Source organism: Macaca mulatta, chromosome 10 (genome assembly GCF_049350105.2).
Source record: "Macaca mulatta isolate MMU2019108-1 chromosome 10, T2T-MMU8v2.0, whole genome shotgun sequence".
Lineage (NCBI taxonomy): Eukaryota > Metazoa > Chordata > Mammalia > Primates > Cercopithecidae > Macaca > Macaca mulatta.
The window spans coordinates 4,922,846-4,941,579 of NC_133415.1; the positions used below are offsets into that span (position 1 = coordinate 4,922,846).

Genomic DNA, 18,734 nt, shown 5'->3' on the forward strand with positions numbered 1-18,734 from the left:
GTGGATCTTTCTGCCGGGGTGGGGAGCCATGCTCTGAGCCTCGGCCCCGGGCCTGAGGTGCGGAGCCACCGCCCCACGGGTAGCGGCCACCGGGAGCCCCAGCCCCACCTTTCCCGGCCCTGTTCCCTCGGCCCCGCCCCCCGGGAGGTTGGGTGGGGAGGCCTCCGGGGACTAGGCCCCCAGCCCCCGCCCTGGCCGCGCCCTCGCGTCTCCATAGCGATCCTCTCGGCGCGCACCTCCGAGCCGGCTCCCCCGCGGGCCGAACAATACGCGGCTGGGCCGGGGGCGGGGCGGGGCCGGGCCGGGGGCGGGGAGAGCGCGGGTGGAGGGGGTGCGGGCCAAGCGCACCGCCCAGGCAGCAGCCGGCCGCCGGGGTCTACGCGGCGCGGAGCTGCCCAGCCCGCTCCGGGAACTCAGCCCCCGCCCCGCGCCGGGCCCGCCCCGCTTCCCACGCCCGTCCGGCCGAGCCCGCGCCGGAGCCACCTGGAGCTGCCTGGAGCCGCCGCCGCCGCAGGTTGATGCGCGGCGCCCTCCCGGGACGCGCGGAGGAGCCATCTTGAAACCAACTTCGCAAACTTTCGCAAAGTGCTCTCGAAGTGGAAGCTGCGGGGGAGGCCAGGCGCGCGGTCCCCACAGTCCCCGCCAGGGCCCCCGGGGAGGCGGGACGCGGACCGCCCCGAGGGCCGGGCGCCAGGCTCCCGCAAGCCGCTCCCCGGCCGCGCCGGGTGGATGCGGAGGCGCGCCGGGTGCATGGATTGTGTTTGGGCGCCCGGCTCGGGCTCGGGCTCCGGGCCATGGCGCCGCCGCCGCCCGTGCTGCCCATGCTGCTGCTTCTGGCCGCCGCCGCCGCCTTGCCGGCGCTGGGGCTGCGAGCGGCCGCCTGGGAGCCGCACGGACCCGGCGGGGCCCGCGCCTTCGCCCTCGGGCCAGGCTGTACCTACGCGGTGGGAGCCGCGCGCACGTCCTGGGCGCCGCGGGAGCTGCTGGACGTGGGCCGCGATGGGCGGCTGGCAGGACGGCGGCGCGTCTCGGGCGCCGGGCCCCGGGGCTGCGTGCGCCTGGCTGGGCGCCCGCTGCCGCTGCAAGTCCGCTTGGCGGCCCGCGGTGCCCCGACGGCGCTGAGCCGCCGCCTGCGGGCGCGCGCGCACCATCCCGGCTGCGGAGCCCGTGCCCGGCTCTGCGGGGCTTTCTGCTTCCCGGTCCCCGGCGGCGGCGCGGCCGCGCGGCTTTCCGCGCTCGCAGCTCCGACCACCTTACCCGCTTGCAGCTGCCCGCCGCGCCCCGGGCCCCGCTGTCCCGGCCGCCCTATCTGCCTGCCGCCGGGCAGTTCAGTCCGCTTGCGTCTGCTATGCGCCCTTTGGCGCGCGGCTGGCTCCGTACGGGTGAGATTAGAGGTGGAGGCAGCCACCGCGGGGACGCCCTCCGCGTCGCCATCCCCATCACCGCCGCTGCCGCCGAACTTGCCCCAAGCCCGGGTGGGGCCGGCGCGACGGGCCCGGCGGGGCACGAGTGGCAGAGGGAGCCTGAAGTTCCCGATGCCCAACTACCAGGTGGCTTTGTTTGAGAACGAGCCGGCGGGCACCCTCATCCTCCAGCTGCACGCGCACTACACCATCGAGGGCGAGGAGGAGCGAGTGAGCTATTACATGGAAGGGCTGTTCGACGAGCGCTCCCGGGGCTACTTCCGCATCGACTCCACCACGGGTGCTGTGAGCACGGACAGCGTGCTGGACCGCGAGACCAAGGAGACGCACGTCCTCAGGGTGAAGGCCGTCGACTACAGCACGCCGCCGCGCTCGGCCACCACCTATATCACCGTCTTGGTCAAAGACACCAACGATCACAGCCCGGTCTTCGAGCAGTCGGAGTACCGCGAGCGCGTACGGGAGAACCTGGAGGTGGGCTACGAGGTGCTGACCATCCGCGCCAGCGACCGCGACTCGCCTGTCAACGCCAACTTGCGCTACCGTGTGCTGGGGGGCGCGTGGGACGTCTTCCAGCTCAACGAGAGCTCCGGCGTGGTGAGCACGAGGGCGGTGCTGGACCGGGAGGAGGCGGCCGAGTACCAGCTGCTGGTGGAGGCCAACGACCAAGGGCGCAACCCGGGCCCGCTCAGCGCCACGGCCACCGTGTACATCGAGGTGGAGGACGAGAACGACAACTACCCCCAGTTCAGTGAGCAGAACTACGTGGTCCAGGTGCCAGAGGACGTGGGGCTCAACACCGCTGTGCTGCGAGTGCAGGCCACGGACCGGGACCAGGGCCAGAACGCGGCCATTCACTATAGCATCCTCAGCGGGAACGTGGCCGGCCAGTTCTACCTGCACTCACTGAGCGGGATCCTGGATGTGATCAACCCCCTGGATTTCGAGGATGTCCAGAAGTACTCGCTGAGCATCAAGGCCCAGGATGGGGGCCGGCCCCCGCTCATCAATTCTTCCGGGGTGGTGTCTGTGCAGGTGCTGGATGTCAACGACAACGAGCCTATCTTTGTGAGCAGCCCGTTCCAGGCCACGGTGCTGGAGAATGTGCCCCTGGGCTACCCCGTGGTGCACATTCAGGCGGTGGACGCGGACTCAGGGGAGAACGCCCGGCTGCACTATCGCCTGGTGGACACAGCCTCCGCCTTTCTGGGGGGTGGCAGTGCTGGGCCTAAGAACCCTGCCCCCACCCCTGACTTCCCCTTTCAGATCCACAACAGCTCCGGTTGGATCACGGTGTGTGCCGAGCTGGACCGCGAGGAGGTGGAGCACTACAGCTTCGGGGTGGAGGCGGTGGACCACGGCTCGCCCCCCATGAGCTCCTCCACCAGCGTGTCCATCACGGTGCTGGATGTGAACGACAATGACCCGGTGTTCACGCAGCCCACCTACGAGCTTCGTCTGAATGAGGATGCGGCTGTAGGGAGCAGCGTGCTGACCCTGCAGGCCCGCGACCGTGATGCTAACAGTGTGATTACCTACCAGCTCACGGGGGGCAACACCCGGAACCGCTTTGCACTCAGCAGCCAGAGAGGGGGCGGCCTCATCACCCTGGCGCTACCTCTGGACTACAAACAGGAGCAGCAGTACGTGCTGGCGGTGACGGCCTCTGACGGCACACGGTCACACACTGCGCATGTCCTAATCAATGTCACCGACGCCAACACCCACCGGCCCGTCTTTCAGAGCTCCCATTACACAGTGAGTGTCAGTGAGGACAGGCCTGTGGGCACCTCCATTGCTACCCTCAGTGCCAACGATGAGGACACAGGAGAGAATGCCCGCATCACCTACGTGATTCAGGACCCCGTGCCGCAGTTCCGCATCGACCCCGACAGTGGCACCATGTACACCATGATGGAGTTGGACTATGAAAACCAGGTCGCCTACACACTGACCATCATGGCCCAGGACAACGGCATCCCGCAGAAATCAGACACCACCACCCTAGAGATCCTCATCCTCGATGCCAATGACAATGCGCCCCAGTTCCTGTGGGATTTCTACCAGGGTTCCATCTTTGAGGATGCTCCACCCTCAACCAGCATCCTCCAGGTCTCCGCCACGGACCGGGACTCAGGTCCCAATGGACGTCTGCTGTACACCTTCCAGGGTGGGGACGACGGCGATGGGGACTTCTACATCGAGCCCACGTCTGGTGTGATCCGCACCCAGCGCCGGCTGGACCGGGAGAATGTGGCCGTGTACAACCTTTGGGCTCTGGCTGTGGATCGGGGCAGTCCCACTCCCCTTAGCGCCTCGGTGGAAATCCAGGTGACCATCTTGGACATTAATGACAATGCCCCCATGTTTGAGAAGGATGAGCTGGAGCTGTTTGTTGAGGAGAACAACCCAGTGGGGTCGGTGGTGGCAAAGATTCGTGCCAACGACCCTGATGAAGGCCCAAATGCCCAGATCATGTATCAGATTGTGGAAGGGGATATGCGGCATTTCTTCCAGCTGGACCTGCTCAACGGGGACCTGCGTGCCATGGTGGAGCTGGACTTTGAGGTCCGGCGGGAGTATGTGCTGGTGGTGCAGGCCACATCGGCTCCGCTGGTGAGCCGAGCCACGGTCCACATCCTTCTCGTGGACCAGAATGACAACCCGCCCGTGCTGCCCGACTTCCAGATCCTCTTCAACAACTATGTCACCAACAAGTCCAACAACTTCCCCACCGGGGTGATTGGCCGCATCCCGGCCCATGACCCCGACGTGTCGGACAGCCTCAACTACACCTTCCTGCAGGGCAATGAGCTGCGCCTGTTGCTGTTGGACCCCGCCACGGGTGAGCTGCAGCTCAGCCGCGACCTGGACAACAACCGGCCGCTGGAGGCGCTCATGGAGGTGTCTGTATCTGGTGAGTGGCCGTCGGGGTGGGAGGAGCAGCTCCGGATGGGCCTCCTGGAGAGCCTCAGGAACCCGCCAAGGGCCCCGCCTGGCATGCCGGGGCGCATTTGGGCCGGGCCCGGGCAGCTCTGCAAGGATTTGTTGCCGCTGGTTGGATGCTGGGGGTGAGCACCCCACCTAGGCCCAGCGAGGGGTAGAAAGCACCGCGCCGCTTCCGTCAGCATTTTCCTGGGAGCAGGCCTGTGGTTCTCCAAGTTCAAGACCACGGCTCAGCGCCTTTCTCAGCAGGCTAGTGACTCCTGAGTACAGCTATTAAAATGTGCCCTCCAGGTGATCTGGGTCACAGGGTTTGCTTGGGGGTGCTCTTTCATCAGCCAGCCACGGGGGTCTCTGGGAAGATCAGAGGTCACTGCCCCTTCCATGTGCCAATTAATTCCAGGGTGGGACCGTTGGAAATTGTCAGATGGGTCCCTGAGTCACCCTATAATGCAGCCGGTGTTCCCTTGGTCTGGTTTTTCTGTCTCCTGCAGATAATAACAGTTGGCCTTACGTGTGTAGGGCTTTGTGCAAGCTCTTTGAAAAGCATAGCCTCATTTGATCTTGGCTTCTGCCCCTGGACGCGGGCTTGTAATTTGGGTGCTGTTGAAGAGGCCTGCCCAGTTAGTGGTGGAGCCAGTGTGGGAACCTTGCTCGCCTGCACTGGGGCTGGAGGTGAACTGAAGGGAGGGGAAGCCTGGGCTCAGCTGTCAGAGGTTTGGCCGGTCCTCCGCGCCTCTGACCCTGTGTGCCAGGGCTGGCCCGCAGGGCTGGGGAGGTGTTGGAATTGGGAGACACAGAAGAGACAGAAGAACTTCGCGGGGGTTGGGGGAACAATAAAGGTCCCCTAGTGGCTCTTTGAGGTTTGCCTGACATCCAAGGATGCTGTTGCAGGCAGATGACCTTATTTATAAACCCAAACTACTGCCAAGAAGACCTCAGATTGGCGGGCTGTTTGAGTCAGTGTTTCAGAGGAATTGTTTAAACAGTGAGTTATTAGGATACAACATTGCCACAGAAGCCCTGGAAGAATTAAAAAGTTAACTTTCTGATTTGTTTCGTTTCTGAGGTTGGCTGTAATTCTGTAATATAGGAAGGGTTGGATAGCTAACAGCTTCCAGTTACAGTTGTTTGCTTATAAGATGTGAAACTTACAGATTCAGTTTTGATATGATACAAACTTTTGGCACAGTTTTGGCAGTACAGTCTATTTGTTGGTGGATATTTTAGGTTTTGTGAGACTGTAAAAATGTGTGGGGAATGTGGAATAGGCCCTTAAGGGCGAATTAACCGGGGCTATGGATATTCTTAGGAAGTTCTTCTTCTGTACCACTTTATCTGATAGATAAAGCGGGGTGGGAAATTTGGCCTGTTTAAAAATGACTTGGCCCGATAATAGGGTTTAGATTTAACAAGGGACGAGGTAGTGGGAACGGATCCATGCTGGGGGCAGGGATGTTTTGTGTGTCTGTGGTATCAGTAATGTGGGTCCCCCCACTGTTAGCCAGACAGCAGGGTTTAGGATGGATTCCCTTCCAGGGAGGTTGGTTCCTGAGGGCTGTCTCACCTGGGGCGCACAGCTTGGACCACAGTTGAAGATGGGTTGGGGGCTCCATGCTGTGTAGTCACTGTCTCAACCATCCAGTTACTGGCTCTGCTCTTTTGCAGACACGCTCGTACTCTCGTGTAAATCAGGCACTGGGTCCTCATGCATCCACACCACACCTCCCCCACCCACCCACCTGCCCCAACACACATCCAGATGACAGTGGTTACCTTTGACTGGGTTCCAGCAAGCAGTTTTCTTTAGTCTTTTATTTGCACTGTCATGTGTTTCCCTGGTAACTGGGAGCCGAGTGGTGTCATGCTGCTGCTCATTTTACAGATGCAGACACTGAGGCCCAGGGGTGTTGAGAGACCTTCTCAGGGCTGCACCGCCAGTGGGCAGGGGCACTGGGCGTTAAACCATGATCTGCAGAAAACAGCCTGCCCTTCACATTCCCCTCTCTTCCTTCGGAGAACGTTTTTGACGAATTAGTTGCTGAACTGAATTATTCCAGGGTCAAATGGGTACTCTGCTTTAATGTAGGCGTACGACCGGGTGCCGTGGCTCACGCCTGTAATCCCGTGGGAGGCCGAGGTGGGTGGATCCCCTGAGGTCAGGAGTTCGAGACCAGCCTGGCCAACATGGTGAAACTCTGTCTCTACCAAAAATACAAAAATTAACCAGGTGTGGTGGCGAGCACCTGTAGTTCCAGCTGCTCGGGAGGCTGAGGCAGGAAAATCACTTGAATCTGGGAGGCGGAGATTGCAGTGAGCCGAGATCCCACTGCTGTACTCTATCCTGGGTGACGGAGTGAGATTGTCTCCAAATAAATAAACACATAAAAGGACATGCGGAAATCTCAGACTGTTTGACTAGGATTTAATGCTCCAAATAAGCAAATCACTATTGACTAGAAGATCTATGGTTCCAGACGGCAAAGCACTGGGTAGAAAACAGACCAAACAGAAAGATCAGCCCTTAAATTAACTGGAGGTTTTATTAAGGAACAATACAGGGAAGTGGTGGTTTCAAACTCATCCACTGTTTTCAATTGAGTGTTGTTGGTTCCTTAGGATTTACAGCCATGCCCTAAAGCCTTTGATGCAGTATGACTGGCCTGGAAATGCTGTATGGAACAGGCCAGCCATCAACTGGGTTTAGTGGGAGCCATTCCAGGAAGGGCTGCCAGCTTTCAGCAGAGGAGCCCAGGAGGGATGGGCGCACAGAGGGCAGGGCCTGGAAAGGCACGTGTGGTGGAGGCAGTTCATTTAGTCTGGCGTGGGGTTGAACACAATCACTGCGACTGTGACTAGATAATCGTCAATGGTTTTATATAGCCCACCAAGAACAAAACGTTTTTTGGGCCGGGCGCGGTGGCTCAAGCCTGTAATCCCAGCACTTTGGGAGGCCGAGACGGGTGGATCACGAGGTCAGGAGATCGAGACCATCCTGGATAACACGGTGAAACCCCGTCTCTACTAAGAAATACAAAAAACTAGCCGGGCGAGGTGGCGGGCGCCTGTAGTCCCAGCTACTCGGGAGGCTGAGGCAGGAGAATGGCGTGAACCCGGGAGGCGGAGCTTGCAGTGAGCTGAGATCCGGCCACTGCACTCCAGCCTGGGCTACAGAGCGAGACTCCGTCTCAAAAAAAAAAAAAAAAGAACAAAACATTTTTTGAAAACTTTTTGAAGTCAGAATATAGTGAAATTCAAATAGCTGCCAGTTTTGAATGACAGCCAGCGATACAAGATGTTCATTTTTTGCGATGGTTTTTGAATGAGATTTTAAATTCTGGGATAGGGACTTTTTATTATGAGCTTGTATATAAGCTGTGTTTGCATTTTTCAGAGCAATGTGGCTGATGAGCCAATGGACAACTCAACCTTGAATATGCTCTGTGTTCTTTCTGGACAGTGGTCTTTCAGAAATATTGACATTCTTCATTTTGTTTTTATTTTTAATTAAAAAAACTATATATAATGAATTATAATATGTACATTATAATGAATTATGTGTAAGTTATATATACAAACGTGTGTGTGTGTGTGTGTGTGTGTGTGTGTGTGTGTGTGTGTATATGGCTGTGTGTGTATGAGACAGGGTCTTGCCCTGTTGCCCCAGCTGGAGTGCAGTGGGGCATGATCACGACTCATGTCAGCCTTGATCTCAGCTCATTCCACCACCACACCTGGCTGATTTTTTTTTTAATTTGTAGTAGAGACAAGGGCTCACTATGTTATTCAGTCTGGTCTCCAACTCTTGAGCTCAAGTGATCCATCTGCCTTGGCCTCCCACAGTGCTGAAATTATAGGCATGAGCCACTGTGCCTGGCCAGGTGTATATATTTATGAAGTACATGAGATATTTTGGCACCGGTATGCAATGTATAATGATCACATCGTGGAGAATGGGGTCTCCACCCCCTCAAGCATTTATCCTTTGTGTTATAAACAGTCCAATTATACTGTTTTAGTTATTTTTTTTTTTTTTTTTTTTTTTTGAGACGGAGTCTCACGCTGTTGCCCAGGCTGGAGTGCAGTGGCGCGATCTCGGCTCACTGCAAGCTCCGCCTCCCGGGTTCCCGCCATTCTCCTGCCTCAGCCTCCCGAGTAGCTGGGACTACAGGCGCCCGCCACCACGCCCGGCTAATTTTTTGTATTTTTAGTAGAGACGGGGTTTCACTGTGGTCTCGATCTCCTGACCTTGTGATCCGCCCGCCTCGGCCTCCCAAAGTGCTGGGATTACAGGCTTGAGCCACCGCGCCCGGCCTGTTTTAGTTATTTTTGAATGTACAATTAAATTATTATTGACTGTAGTCTTGCTGTTGGGCTAAATACTAGGTCTTATTCTTTTTTTTTTTTTTTTTGAGACGGAGTCTTACTCTGTCTCCCAGCCAGGAGTGCAGTGGCATGATCTTGGCTCACTGCAACCTCTACCTCCCGGGTTCAAGTGATTCTCCTACCTCAGCCTTCTGAGTAGGTGGGATTACAGGTGCACACCACCCCACCCAGCTCATTTTTGTATGTTTAGTGGAGACAACGTTTCACCATGTTGGCCAGCCTGGTCTCCAACTCCTGACCTCAAGTGATCTGCCTGCCTTGGCCTCCCAAAGTGCTGGGATTACAGGCGTGAGCCACTGTACCTGGCCTTATTCATTTTTTTAAACTATTTTTTTGTGCCTGTTGACCATCCACTTTCCTCCCACTACACCCTTCCCAGCCTCTGGTAGCCATCACCTTCCTCCTGCTACCCCCTTCCCAGCCTCTGGTAGCCATTCTTCTATCCTCTGTCCCCATAAGTTCAATTGCTTTGATTTTTAGATCTCACAAGCAAGTGTGAATTTGGGATATTTGTTTTTCTGTGCCTGGCTTATTTCACTTCACATAATGACCTCCAGTTCCATCCATGTTGTTGCAAATGACAGCATCTCATTCTTTTTTTTTTTTTTTTTGAAACGGTGTCTTGCTCTGTCGCCCAGGCTGCAGGGCAGTGGCACGATCTCGGTTCACTGCAAGCTCCACCTCCTGGGTTCATGCCATTCTCCTGCTTCAGCCTCCCGAATAGCTGGGACTACAGGCGCCTGCCACCACGCCCAGCTAATTTTTTGTATTTTTAGTAGAGATGGGGTTTCACTGTGTTAGCCAGAATGGTCTCGATCTCCTGACCTCGTGATCCGCCTGCCTCAGCCTCCCAAAGTGCTGGGATTACAGGCATGAGCCACCGTGCCCAGCCCAGGATCTCATTCTTTTTTATAGTGGAATAGTACACCACGGTGTATATGTGCCACATTTCTTTTATCCAGTCATCTGTTGCCGGGCTGCGTTATTTTTAATTCACTTTGAGTGTGTGTCCGTGGGTACAGGGCTGTAGGCCTCTTGTTGCGGAATGAGGCGCTTGGGAGAAAGACGACGTCCCCGCCTCTCCCGCTATGTGTGTTGCAGAGCCATGGATGTGGGAAAGTGGCGTTTGTGGGTGAGAATGATTGGCGGATGAGTCATTCAGGCATGTCAGAAAATCCTGAAACTCGGTGAAATAACAGGATTGAGTAACCTTCTTGCCATTGACTTTGGTGGGGACTGGATGGTATAAAGTTGTCTAGGCTTGATAAAGCTTCCCTAAGTGTTTGCCTGGTTAAATACAGGATATCGCAGTGACTTTTAAACAGACGATTGCAAAGAAGGAAGTAGGGGCGGGCTGCTGTTCAGGCATTGTCTGGATGCACGGCATCGTGCTTTTCTGGAACTCACAGGGTAGAGAAGGATCAGACCTTTTATTTCTTGAGACAGGGTTTTGCTCTGTCTCCCAGGCTGGAGTGCAATGGCATGATTTGGCTCACTGCAACCTCCGCCTCCCAGGTTCAAGTGATTCTCCTGCCTCAGCTGCCTCGGCTTCCCAAGTAGCTGGAATTACAGGCACCCGCCATCATGCTTGGCTAATTTTTGTATTTTTGTAGAGATGGGGTTTCACTGTGCTGGCCAGGCTGGTCTCCAACTCCTAACCTCAGGCAATCCGCCCGCCTCAGCCTCCCAAAATGCTGGGATTACAGGTGTGAGCCACCGTGCCCAGCCTGGATCGGACCATCTTAAATTGCTTCAGTGGCCAAGCAGGATTCTGCTAGTGTCACACCTTTCCAGGAGAGTTCAGTGCTTTTGGCAATGAGTTAACCGTTTCAGAGCTCTGATAAGTCTGGAGATAGTGGCTTGCTCATACCTTGAGAAACACTGCCTCACAAATGAGGAGTGTTGATTCATTTATTGAACACCTGCTGTGTGCGAAATCTTGGAGAGCCATTGTGATCATGACTTCTGCAGCTGGGTGGAGATGGACCATCGGATGAGCAAGGGGCCTGAGCTCAGGGGCAGGGTGGTGACGCCAGGTGCAGGCAAGGACGGGCTGGGACCCTTCTGTACCCCCCTAGGCATGTGCAGTGTGTGCCAGGCAGGGAGACCAGGAGTCGGGGGGATCCCCTGGGTTGGGAGAGGGCTGACTGTGGAGGGTTTGCTGGGCCTCCTCGGGAGGATTTAGGCAAGAGCTGGGGCCCGTGTCCCAGCTGCTGGGCGGTAAGAGTGGAGGGGAGGGAAACTGGGGACATCATGCTTGCTCCAGCATGGGGGTGGCTGAGGAGGGATTTGCCAGCTTAGATGGTCAGACATATTCCAAATGACATGCTCCATGTGCCGGGAACCCTCCCAGGCTCTGCCGGCCCCATCATTTGCAGTTCTCCCGCCGCCACCCTATGGCGTGCAAAGTACTGTTGCCACCTCCATCCCAGAGATGAGCAGACCGAAGACAGGGCTCCCAGGGCACCAGCTTGTGGTGGCAACAGTGGGATTTGAACCTGGACCGAGCAGCTCCTGAGGCATGTTCCGTGTCTGTGCCTTCCAGAAAAAACTGGCTCTGGGAAGATGAGAGTGAAACTGAGAGAGGCGTGTTCCCCGAGCCAGAGTCCTTACTGGGAATCGACTCTGGGGAGAAGACATAAGGCCATTTTTGGCCCCGTGTGGCTGGGCGTCTTTGAGACTGTCCTGAAGTTGATTGTGTGTGCCGGTCTGGACTGGGGAGACCAGCTCAGGTTATGGACACACAAGTGAGGGCGCTGGCAGTTAGGAGGGGACCCAGGCCCAGCCTTGAGGAGCTATGGCCTGAGTAGCCTACTGGGTGGGGAATGGTCTGCTTGGGAGCTGGAGCAGGAATAACCACGTGCAGGGGAGGTCCCATGGGTGAAGGCCCTGGAGGCTGAGGGAGGGTGAGGGTCTCCGAGGGGGTCATCCGTGATGGATGCCATCTGGCAGTTGGAGAGCCTGGGGACAGAGATGTGATGGGTTAGCCAAGGGCAGGTCCTTGGTGGCCTCTGTGAGATCTGAGTGGAGTGGTTTGGGGGTGCCTCTGAGGAGCAGATGACAAGGTCGCTGGCATGAGTGGGGTGGGAACAGGATCCAGCCTCAGAGGGAAGGCGGGGTGTCATGGGGACGGGGCCTGCACAAGGCCGAGCTAAAGGCCCCGCACAGTTGGCAGGTTACAGCACCTATCTGTCCTGCCACCTAGCGTGGGCACCGGCCCCTCGCAGGGGCGTTGGGAGTGGGCAGTGTCAGGTCTTTCTCAGTGTCTCCCAAAGGGCTGCTGTGGCCAAGCTTCGTAGATGGGTTTGCCAGGATAGCAACTTCTGCCTCAGTCTCTGAGTCATCAGACCTGGAGGGGATGGAGCAGCTAGAGGCAGATGGGAAAAGGGGGCCTGGGAGAAAGCAAGGGGCCACAGCCCCAGGGGACATGGACTCACCAGGGCAGGGCACGCCCCTCAGCACCAGCTGCCTGGGGACAAGAGTTCTATGCCTGGCCCCATGTACGGACTGGGGTGTTGAGAGACCATTTGTAAAAGTCCAGGTGAAGCAGCAGGCAGGTGAAACTCCGGGCGAGTTCCTGGAGCCCTGGGCAGGAGCCGGCAGGAGGGGCGGTGCTGGCCGTGCCTGGAACGGGCCCATGTTGCTGGGCATGCGAGAACTCCATGCCGGCCCCAGTGTCACTGCTGACAGTCCCCTTGGGTTTGGGCTGGTGTCTGTGCCTGCACGTTTTGAAACCCGACAGCAGAACCTGTTTAGGAACGGGACAGGTGGGTAGATGGGGGCTGGGACCCCTGGCAGTGGCCACCTTAGCTGGGGTGTGGCCTGTGGCCTGGTGCCACAGGGCTCATCCCTGCCAGCACTTGGATACAAACAGAAGTAGATTTTATCGTGTGGGTGCAGCATGTAGAAAATAATCCTGAGTTTGGCGTGATTTCTTCAGTTCACAGCCTTGGGGGAAATCGTTTTCTAAGTTTTTTTCTTCTTTTCCTGTAACCTGAACGCACAGGTTCATATAAATGCCCCAGATTCCCTAGAATGAAATTCCTGAATGCTGGGAGGGACTGTAGTAAACGACTCCCCCTTTTTTTTTTTTGAGACGGAGTTTCACTCTTGTTGCCCAGGCTGGAGTGCAGTGGCGCGATCTCAGCTGACTGCAACCTCTGTCCCCCGAGTTCAAGTGATTCTCCTGCCTCAGCCTCCCGAGTAGCTGAGATGACAGGCATGCGCCAACACGCCCAGCTAATTTTGTGTTTTTGGTAGAGATGGGGTTTCTCCATGTTGGTCAGGCTGGTCTTGAACTCCCGACCTCAGGTGATCCGCCCACTTTGGCCTCCCAAAGTGTTGGAATTATAGGCATGAGCCACCGCGGCTGGTCATAAACGACCCTCTTTAATTCAGTGACCCAGGCTTCCTCTTGCTTGTTTTGGGAGGAAATGCAGGCGGAAGTTCAAGCTCTGAGGGTCCAGAGGCCAGTCTTGCATTAGTGGCTGCTCCTCGTGGAGGCCCCTGGGCTTCCCTCTCCTGTGGCCTGTGAGCCTGGGGCCTGGTAGGAGGTGTGGATTATTTCTGGAATGAGCCAGAGGGGACCCTCGGAGGGGTGACGGGAGGGGGCTGCCTGCCAGGTGGAGGGCCCGGTGACTTTACTTGGGGTACAAAGGGAGCCACGCAGAAGCACGGACAGCCCCCAGGAGCCGTTTTCGGTTCCTCCCACACGTGCTGAGGGACTTAGCCCAGGGTGAAGGGATGGGCGTTTTTCAGGAAAACACCAGTGGCTGAATTCTTAGGCTTTTGCTTCAGGTAAGGACTTGTGGATATCTTAGCAATCAGGTCCCCTTTTTGGGCGTGAACATTCCATAGCTGGGAAAAGCCCCACACCAGCCTTTTAGTGGTGTCATCCCTCTAGCGCCTGTTCTCTTGTCCTGGATAAAGGCCAGGGGCTCTTAAACAAACAAAACACACACACACAACACACACACACACACAACACACACACACACACAACGGGGGTGGGGGCCACTTTCAAGGTCATTGTGTGAGGTAACACCTTTCCTTCCAGCCGCCCGACACACCAACTTCGCCCCTTCTAGTTGTCATGGGAAATGTGCAGGGCACAGGGTGTGTCCCTCAGAGCTGCGGGCCTTGTTTGGGGGCTTGAGCGTGTCCCAGGCACAAGGGGCTGGCCTGTAAGAGGGGAATCAGGTAGCCAAGGCAGCTGGCCCAGAGCAGGGGTGATTGAGAAGTGGGCGTGGGGCAAGAGTGCTGTTGCTGGCCCGCCTGAGTCTGTGTGCTTCCCAGCACCCCAGTGCCTGTTTGGGCTGTGCCTGCATCATCTCAGTGAAATCTTACAGGATCCCCATGGTAAGGGCAGAGAAACTGAGGCTAGAGAGCTTGTAGCAGCAGAAAGAGCCAGGTGCAGACTCTGGGGTCTGAGTGCTCTAATCGTGGTACTGGCAGCCACCTTCGGTCCCCTCTGTCTGCCAGTGGCAAGGCCCTGGGACACAAAGCTGGGGATTTCTGAGGACGGAAGCTCAGTGCAAGTGACTGCATTGCCTGAAACAGGATGGCTGAGAGTTGCCTGCACGTGGTGCCTGATTGAGGGGGTGGGCGACGGTAGCAGCCTGCTACAGGATTGTGGGAGGGGCTAAGGCTGAAGAAGGGGCTCCTGGGAGCCTTCTCTGGATCCCTGTGGGGTCTCTTGTGGTAGAGCTGTCACAAGAAGCTGTGGAGTGCAGGACTGGTGGTCACCAGGTGCAGGGAGACAGGCATGTCACTGGTCAGAGCCGGAGGCTCTATTTGGGGAGCCTGGGGAAGGAGATACCAGATAAGGAGGCTGCTTGGAGCAGGGGCTGACGCAAGCCTGTTGAGGGGCTTTCCAGCTCAGAGAAGCGGGATTCTACTGGCCAGGGAGCTGCCTTTCTCCTGCCCTCTCTTTTTCCCTCCCTCTCTCTCTCCCTCACTCCCTCCCTCTCTCCCTCCCTCTATCCCTCTCTCCCTCCTTCCCTCCATCCCTCCCTCCCTCCATCCCTCCAACTATCCATCCACCCATCAAGCTTTTTCTTTCTTTTAATTTAATTAATTTATTTATTTGAGACAGAGTCTCGCTCAGGCACCCAGGCTGGAGGGCAGTGGTGCAATCTCGACTCACTGCAACCTCTGCCTCACAAGTTCAAGCGATTCTTATGCCTCAGCCCCTTGAGTATCTGGACTACAGGCGCCCGCTACCACACCCAGCTAATTTTTGTATTTTTAGTAGAGACGGGGTTTCACCACGTTGGCCAGGCTGGTCTCGAACTCCTGACCTCAGCTGATCCGCCTGCCTTGGCCTTCCAAAGTGCTGGGATTACAGGCATGAGCCACTGCACCAGGCTAAGATTTTTCTTTCTTAACAGTCTGTTTTTATTCTCAGTTTTGTATCGTCTTTTAAATATTTTTTAGGATTTTTTTTTTCATATCTAATCTAAATGACACTTGGTTAAAGTAAACTAACAGCAACTAATTCAAATAAAATCACATGCCCTGTTAGCATTCGGAGATAAGAGTGCTCTTGCAGGGCAATAACCATTTGTCAGTGAGTTGATTGCTGCAGGCCGGTTTTCATTATCAGAATGAAGTTGTTCAGCTGCCCTGCAGTTCCACCATCGGCCAAGGCCCCAGCGGCTGTTCTGTGATGTGTTGTGATGCCAGGCATGCAATGCAGGCCCACTGAGTGAGTGTTCTCCTGGCATTGGAGACGGCCTGAGATTTCACCAGAGGTGAGGCCTGGGCTGTGCCCCACTCACTGCCCTGTGCAGATTACCTGACGCTAGGTCAGCCTGGCCCCTCTGGACCTCAGAAGGTAGAATAGCCATTGCCTGGGGCCGTTCCCTGCTGCCTCTCACCCTTCTGTAGGTTAGGGATTGGAAAAGCAGAGATCCAGCCTGGAGATCTGACTGTGATTTGGGAAACCTCCTTTTTCTTTTCCATGTGTGTCAGAAGTGCTGAGATATTATCCCATTTAAAAACTTATAAAATATTTGCAAATTATATATATGATAAGGCATTAATATCTGGACCATGTAAAGAACTCCTACAATTTAGCAACAAGAAAACAACGGAATTAAAAAATGAACAAAGAACTTGAGTAGACATTTCTTCCAAAGATACAAATGGCCAATAAGCACAAAAAAAGATGCTCAGCAAGCCGGGCGCGGTGGCTCAAGCCTGTAATCCCAGCACTTTGGGAGGCCGAGACGGGCAGATCACTAGGTCAGGAGATCGAGACCATCCTGGCTAACACGGTGAAACCCCGTCTCTACTAAAAAATACAAAAAACTAGCCGGGCGAGGTGGCGGGCGCCTGTAGTCCCAGCTACTCAGGAGGCTGAGACAGGAGAATGGCCCGAACCTGGGAGGCGGAGCTTGCAGTGAGCTGAGATCCGGCCACTGTGCTCCAGCCTGGGCGACAGAGCGAGACTCCATCTCAAAAAAAAAAAAAAAAAAAAAAAAGATGCTCAGCATCATTAGTCAACAGGGAAATTCAAGTCGAAACCGCAGGCATGGGGACTCCAGCTTATAATCCCGGCACTTTCGGAATCTGAGGCAGGAGGATTGCTTGAGCCCAGGAATTGGCAATTTCTACCAAAAAAATATACAAAATATAAAAAAATTAGCTGGGCGTGGTAGCATGGGCCTGTAGTCTCAGCTACTCAAGAGGCTGAGGCGGGAGGTTTGCCTCAGCCTGGGAGGTGGAGGTTGCAGTGAGCTGAGACTGCATCACTGCACTCCAGCCTGGGCAACAGAGTCAGACCCTGTCTCACACATACACGCTCTTGCAGGGAAATAACCATTTGCCAGTGAGTTGACTGACACACACACACAAAAACCCCAAACCTGCAGGGAGATACTACTACATACCCATTAGGATGACTGTGGTCAAAAAAAACTCAGAAAACACGTGTTGAAGGATGCAGAGAAACCGGAACCCTTTTGCTCTTTTGGTGGGGTATAAAATGGTGCAGCTGCTAGGGAACACAGTATGGAGGTTCTGCAAAATATGAAAAATAGAACTATCATATACTCCAGCGATCCCACTTCTGGGTATAACCTAATTGAAAACAAGATCTTTATTTTTGTTTTTGTTTTTGAGATGGAGTCTCACTCTCTTGCCCAGACTGGAGTGAGTGCAATGGTGCGATCTCGGCTCACTGCAGCCTCCACCTCCCGGGTTTAAGCGATTCTCCTGCCTCAGCCTCCCAAGTAGCTGGGATTACAGGCGTGTGCCGCCACACCTGGCTAATTTTTATATTTTTAGTAGAGATGGGGTTTCTCCATGTTGGCCAGGATGGTCTCAAATTTCTGACCTCAGGTGACCCGCCTGCCTCAAGCCTTCCAAAGTGTTGGGATTACAGGCGTGAGCCACCACACCCGGCCTGGCTGAAAATAAGATCTTTAAAGAGGTATTTGTACTCCCATGTTCACAGCAGTGTTACTCACAGTAACCAAAAGGTGGAAGCACCCCGGGTGTCCGTGGACAGATGAATGGATAAGCAACATATGTGGTTCATTTGCACGGTGAAATACTACTCAGCCTGGAAAAGGACAGAAGTTCTGACACTTGCTTCAATGTGGGTGAACCTTGAGGACATTAGGACATTATGCTAAGTGAAATGAGCAAGATTCGAAAGCACAAATTTTGTATGATTCCACTGAGGTCCCTAGAGGAGTCAAATTCATAGAGACAGGAAGTAGAATGGTGGGTGCCGGGGGTAGGGAGGGGACAGGAGTTGGTATTTAATGGGGACAGAGTTTCACTTTGGGAAGATGAAAGGTTCTGGAGATGGAGGGTGGCGATGGTTGTATAACAGTGTGAGTGTACTTCATGCCCCTAAACTGTGGGTGCGTTTAAAAATGGTTACAGTGGGCCAGGTACCGTGGCTCGAGATCAGCCTGGCCAACCTGGTGAAACCCTGTCTCTACTAAAAATACAAAAAATTAGCCAGGTCTGATGATGGGTGCCTGTAATCCCGGCTACTCGGGAGGCTGAGGTAGGAGAATTGCTTGAACTGGGGAGGTGGAGGTTGCAGTGAGCTGAGATCATGCCATTTTACTCTAGCCTGGGTGACAAGAGCAAGACTCTGTCTCAAAAGAAAGAAAAGTGGTTACCGTGTTAAGTTCCGTGTTATGTACATTTTATTACAAGAAAAAATTGCTAGAAGAACTAATGCAAACTGTTGCAGACACTCAGGTGTGGGAGGCGTGGGAGCAGGTGCCTGTGTCTGTAGTTCGGGGTGTGATTTCCCTGAGAGCTTGAGCACTGAGCGGGTTCCTTTGGTCCTGTCCTGAGGGTTGAGGCCATCCAGAGCCTCCTGCTGGGCTTGGGGCTCTTCTTCCTCCTGTGCCTTTTCCTGCGCTCTCAGCCTGTGTCTTGACATCATAAATGGCAATAGGGGGCCGGGCGCAGTGACCCATGCCTGGAATCTCAGCACTTTGGGAAGCCGAGGCAGGCGGATCACCTGAGGTCAGGAGTTGGAGACCAGCCTGGCCAACCTGGTGAAACCCCATCTCTACTAAAAAAATACAAAAATTAGCTGGGTGGTAGCGGGCACCTATAATCCCACCTACTCGGGTGGGTAAGGCAGGAGAATTGCTTGACCCCAGGAGGCGGAGTTGCAGCGAGCCGAGATTGCGCCATTGCACTCCAGCCTGAGTGACAAGAGCGAAACTCTGTCTCAAAAAAAAAAAAAAAAAAAAAAAAGCAATGGGGTAGGTACTGAAATATAAATCTTGCACCTGGTGTGTGGATCAAATCTCTGGTTATTTGACTGCATATTGACAGCCACACAAACGAACATGTTCCCTGGTTTAGGAGCCCTGAGTGCAAGGAAGGCTCCGGGTTTCTGGAGGCACCTGTGCAGGGTCCAGTGTTTCCTGGTTTTTCTGCAGGTTCTGGGACCTTGCAGCTCAGGGGCATGGGACGGGGTCCCTGGGTATGTGGGTGTCTCAG

At 55.3% G+C, this 18,734-nt stretch overlaps 1 protein-coding gene across 2 annotated transcripts in view; it reads left to right on the forward strand.

The window, feature by feature from the left end:
• Positions 1–315: 315 nt before the first annotated feature.
• Positions 316–18,734, forward strand: part of CELSR1 (cadherin EGF LAG seven-pass G-type receptor 1) — a 190,015-nt gene continuing 171,596 nt past the window's right edge. For both annotated transcript variants that reach the window (XM_077949321.1, XM_077949322.1), the window contains exon 1: positions 316–4,341. In XM_077949321.1, coding sequence (XP_077805447.1) covers positions 795–4,341 — 3,547 coding nt within the window. In that variant the 5' untranslated portion in view covers positions 316–794. The remainder of the gene's footprint in view (positions 4,342–18,734) is intronic.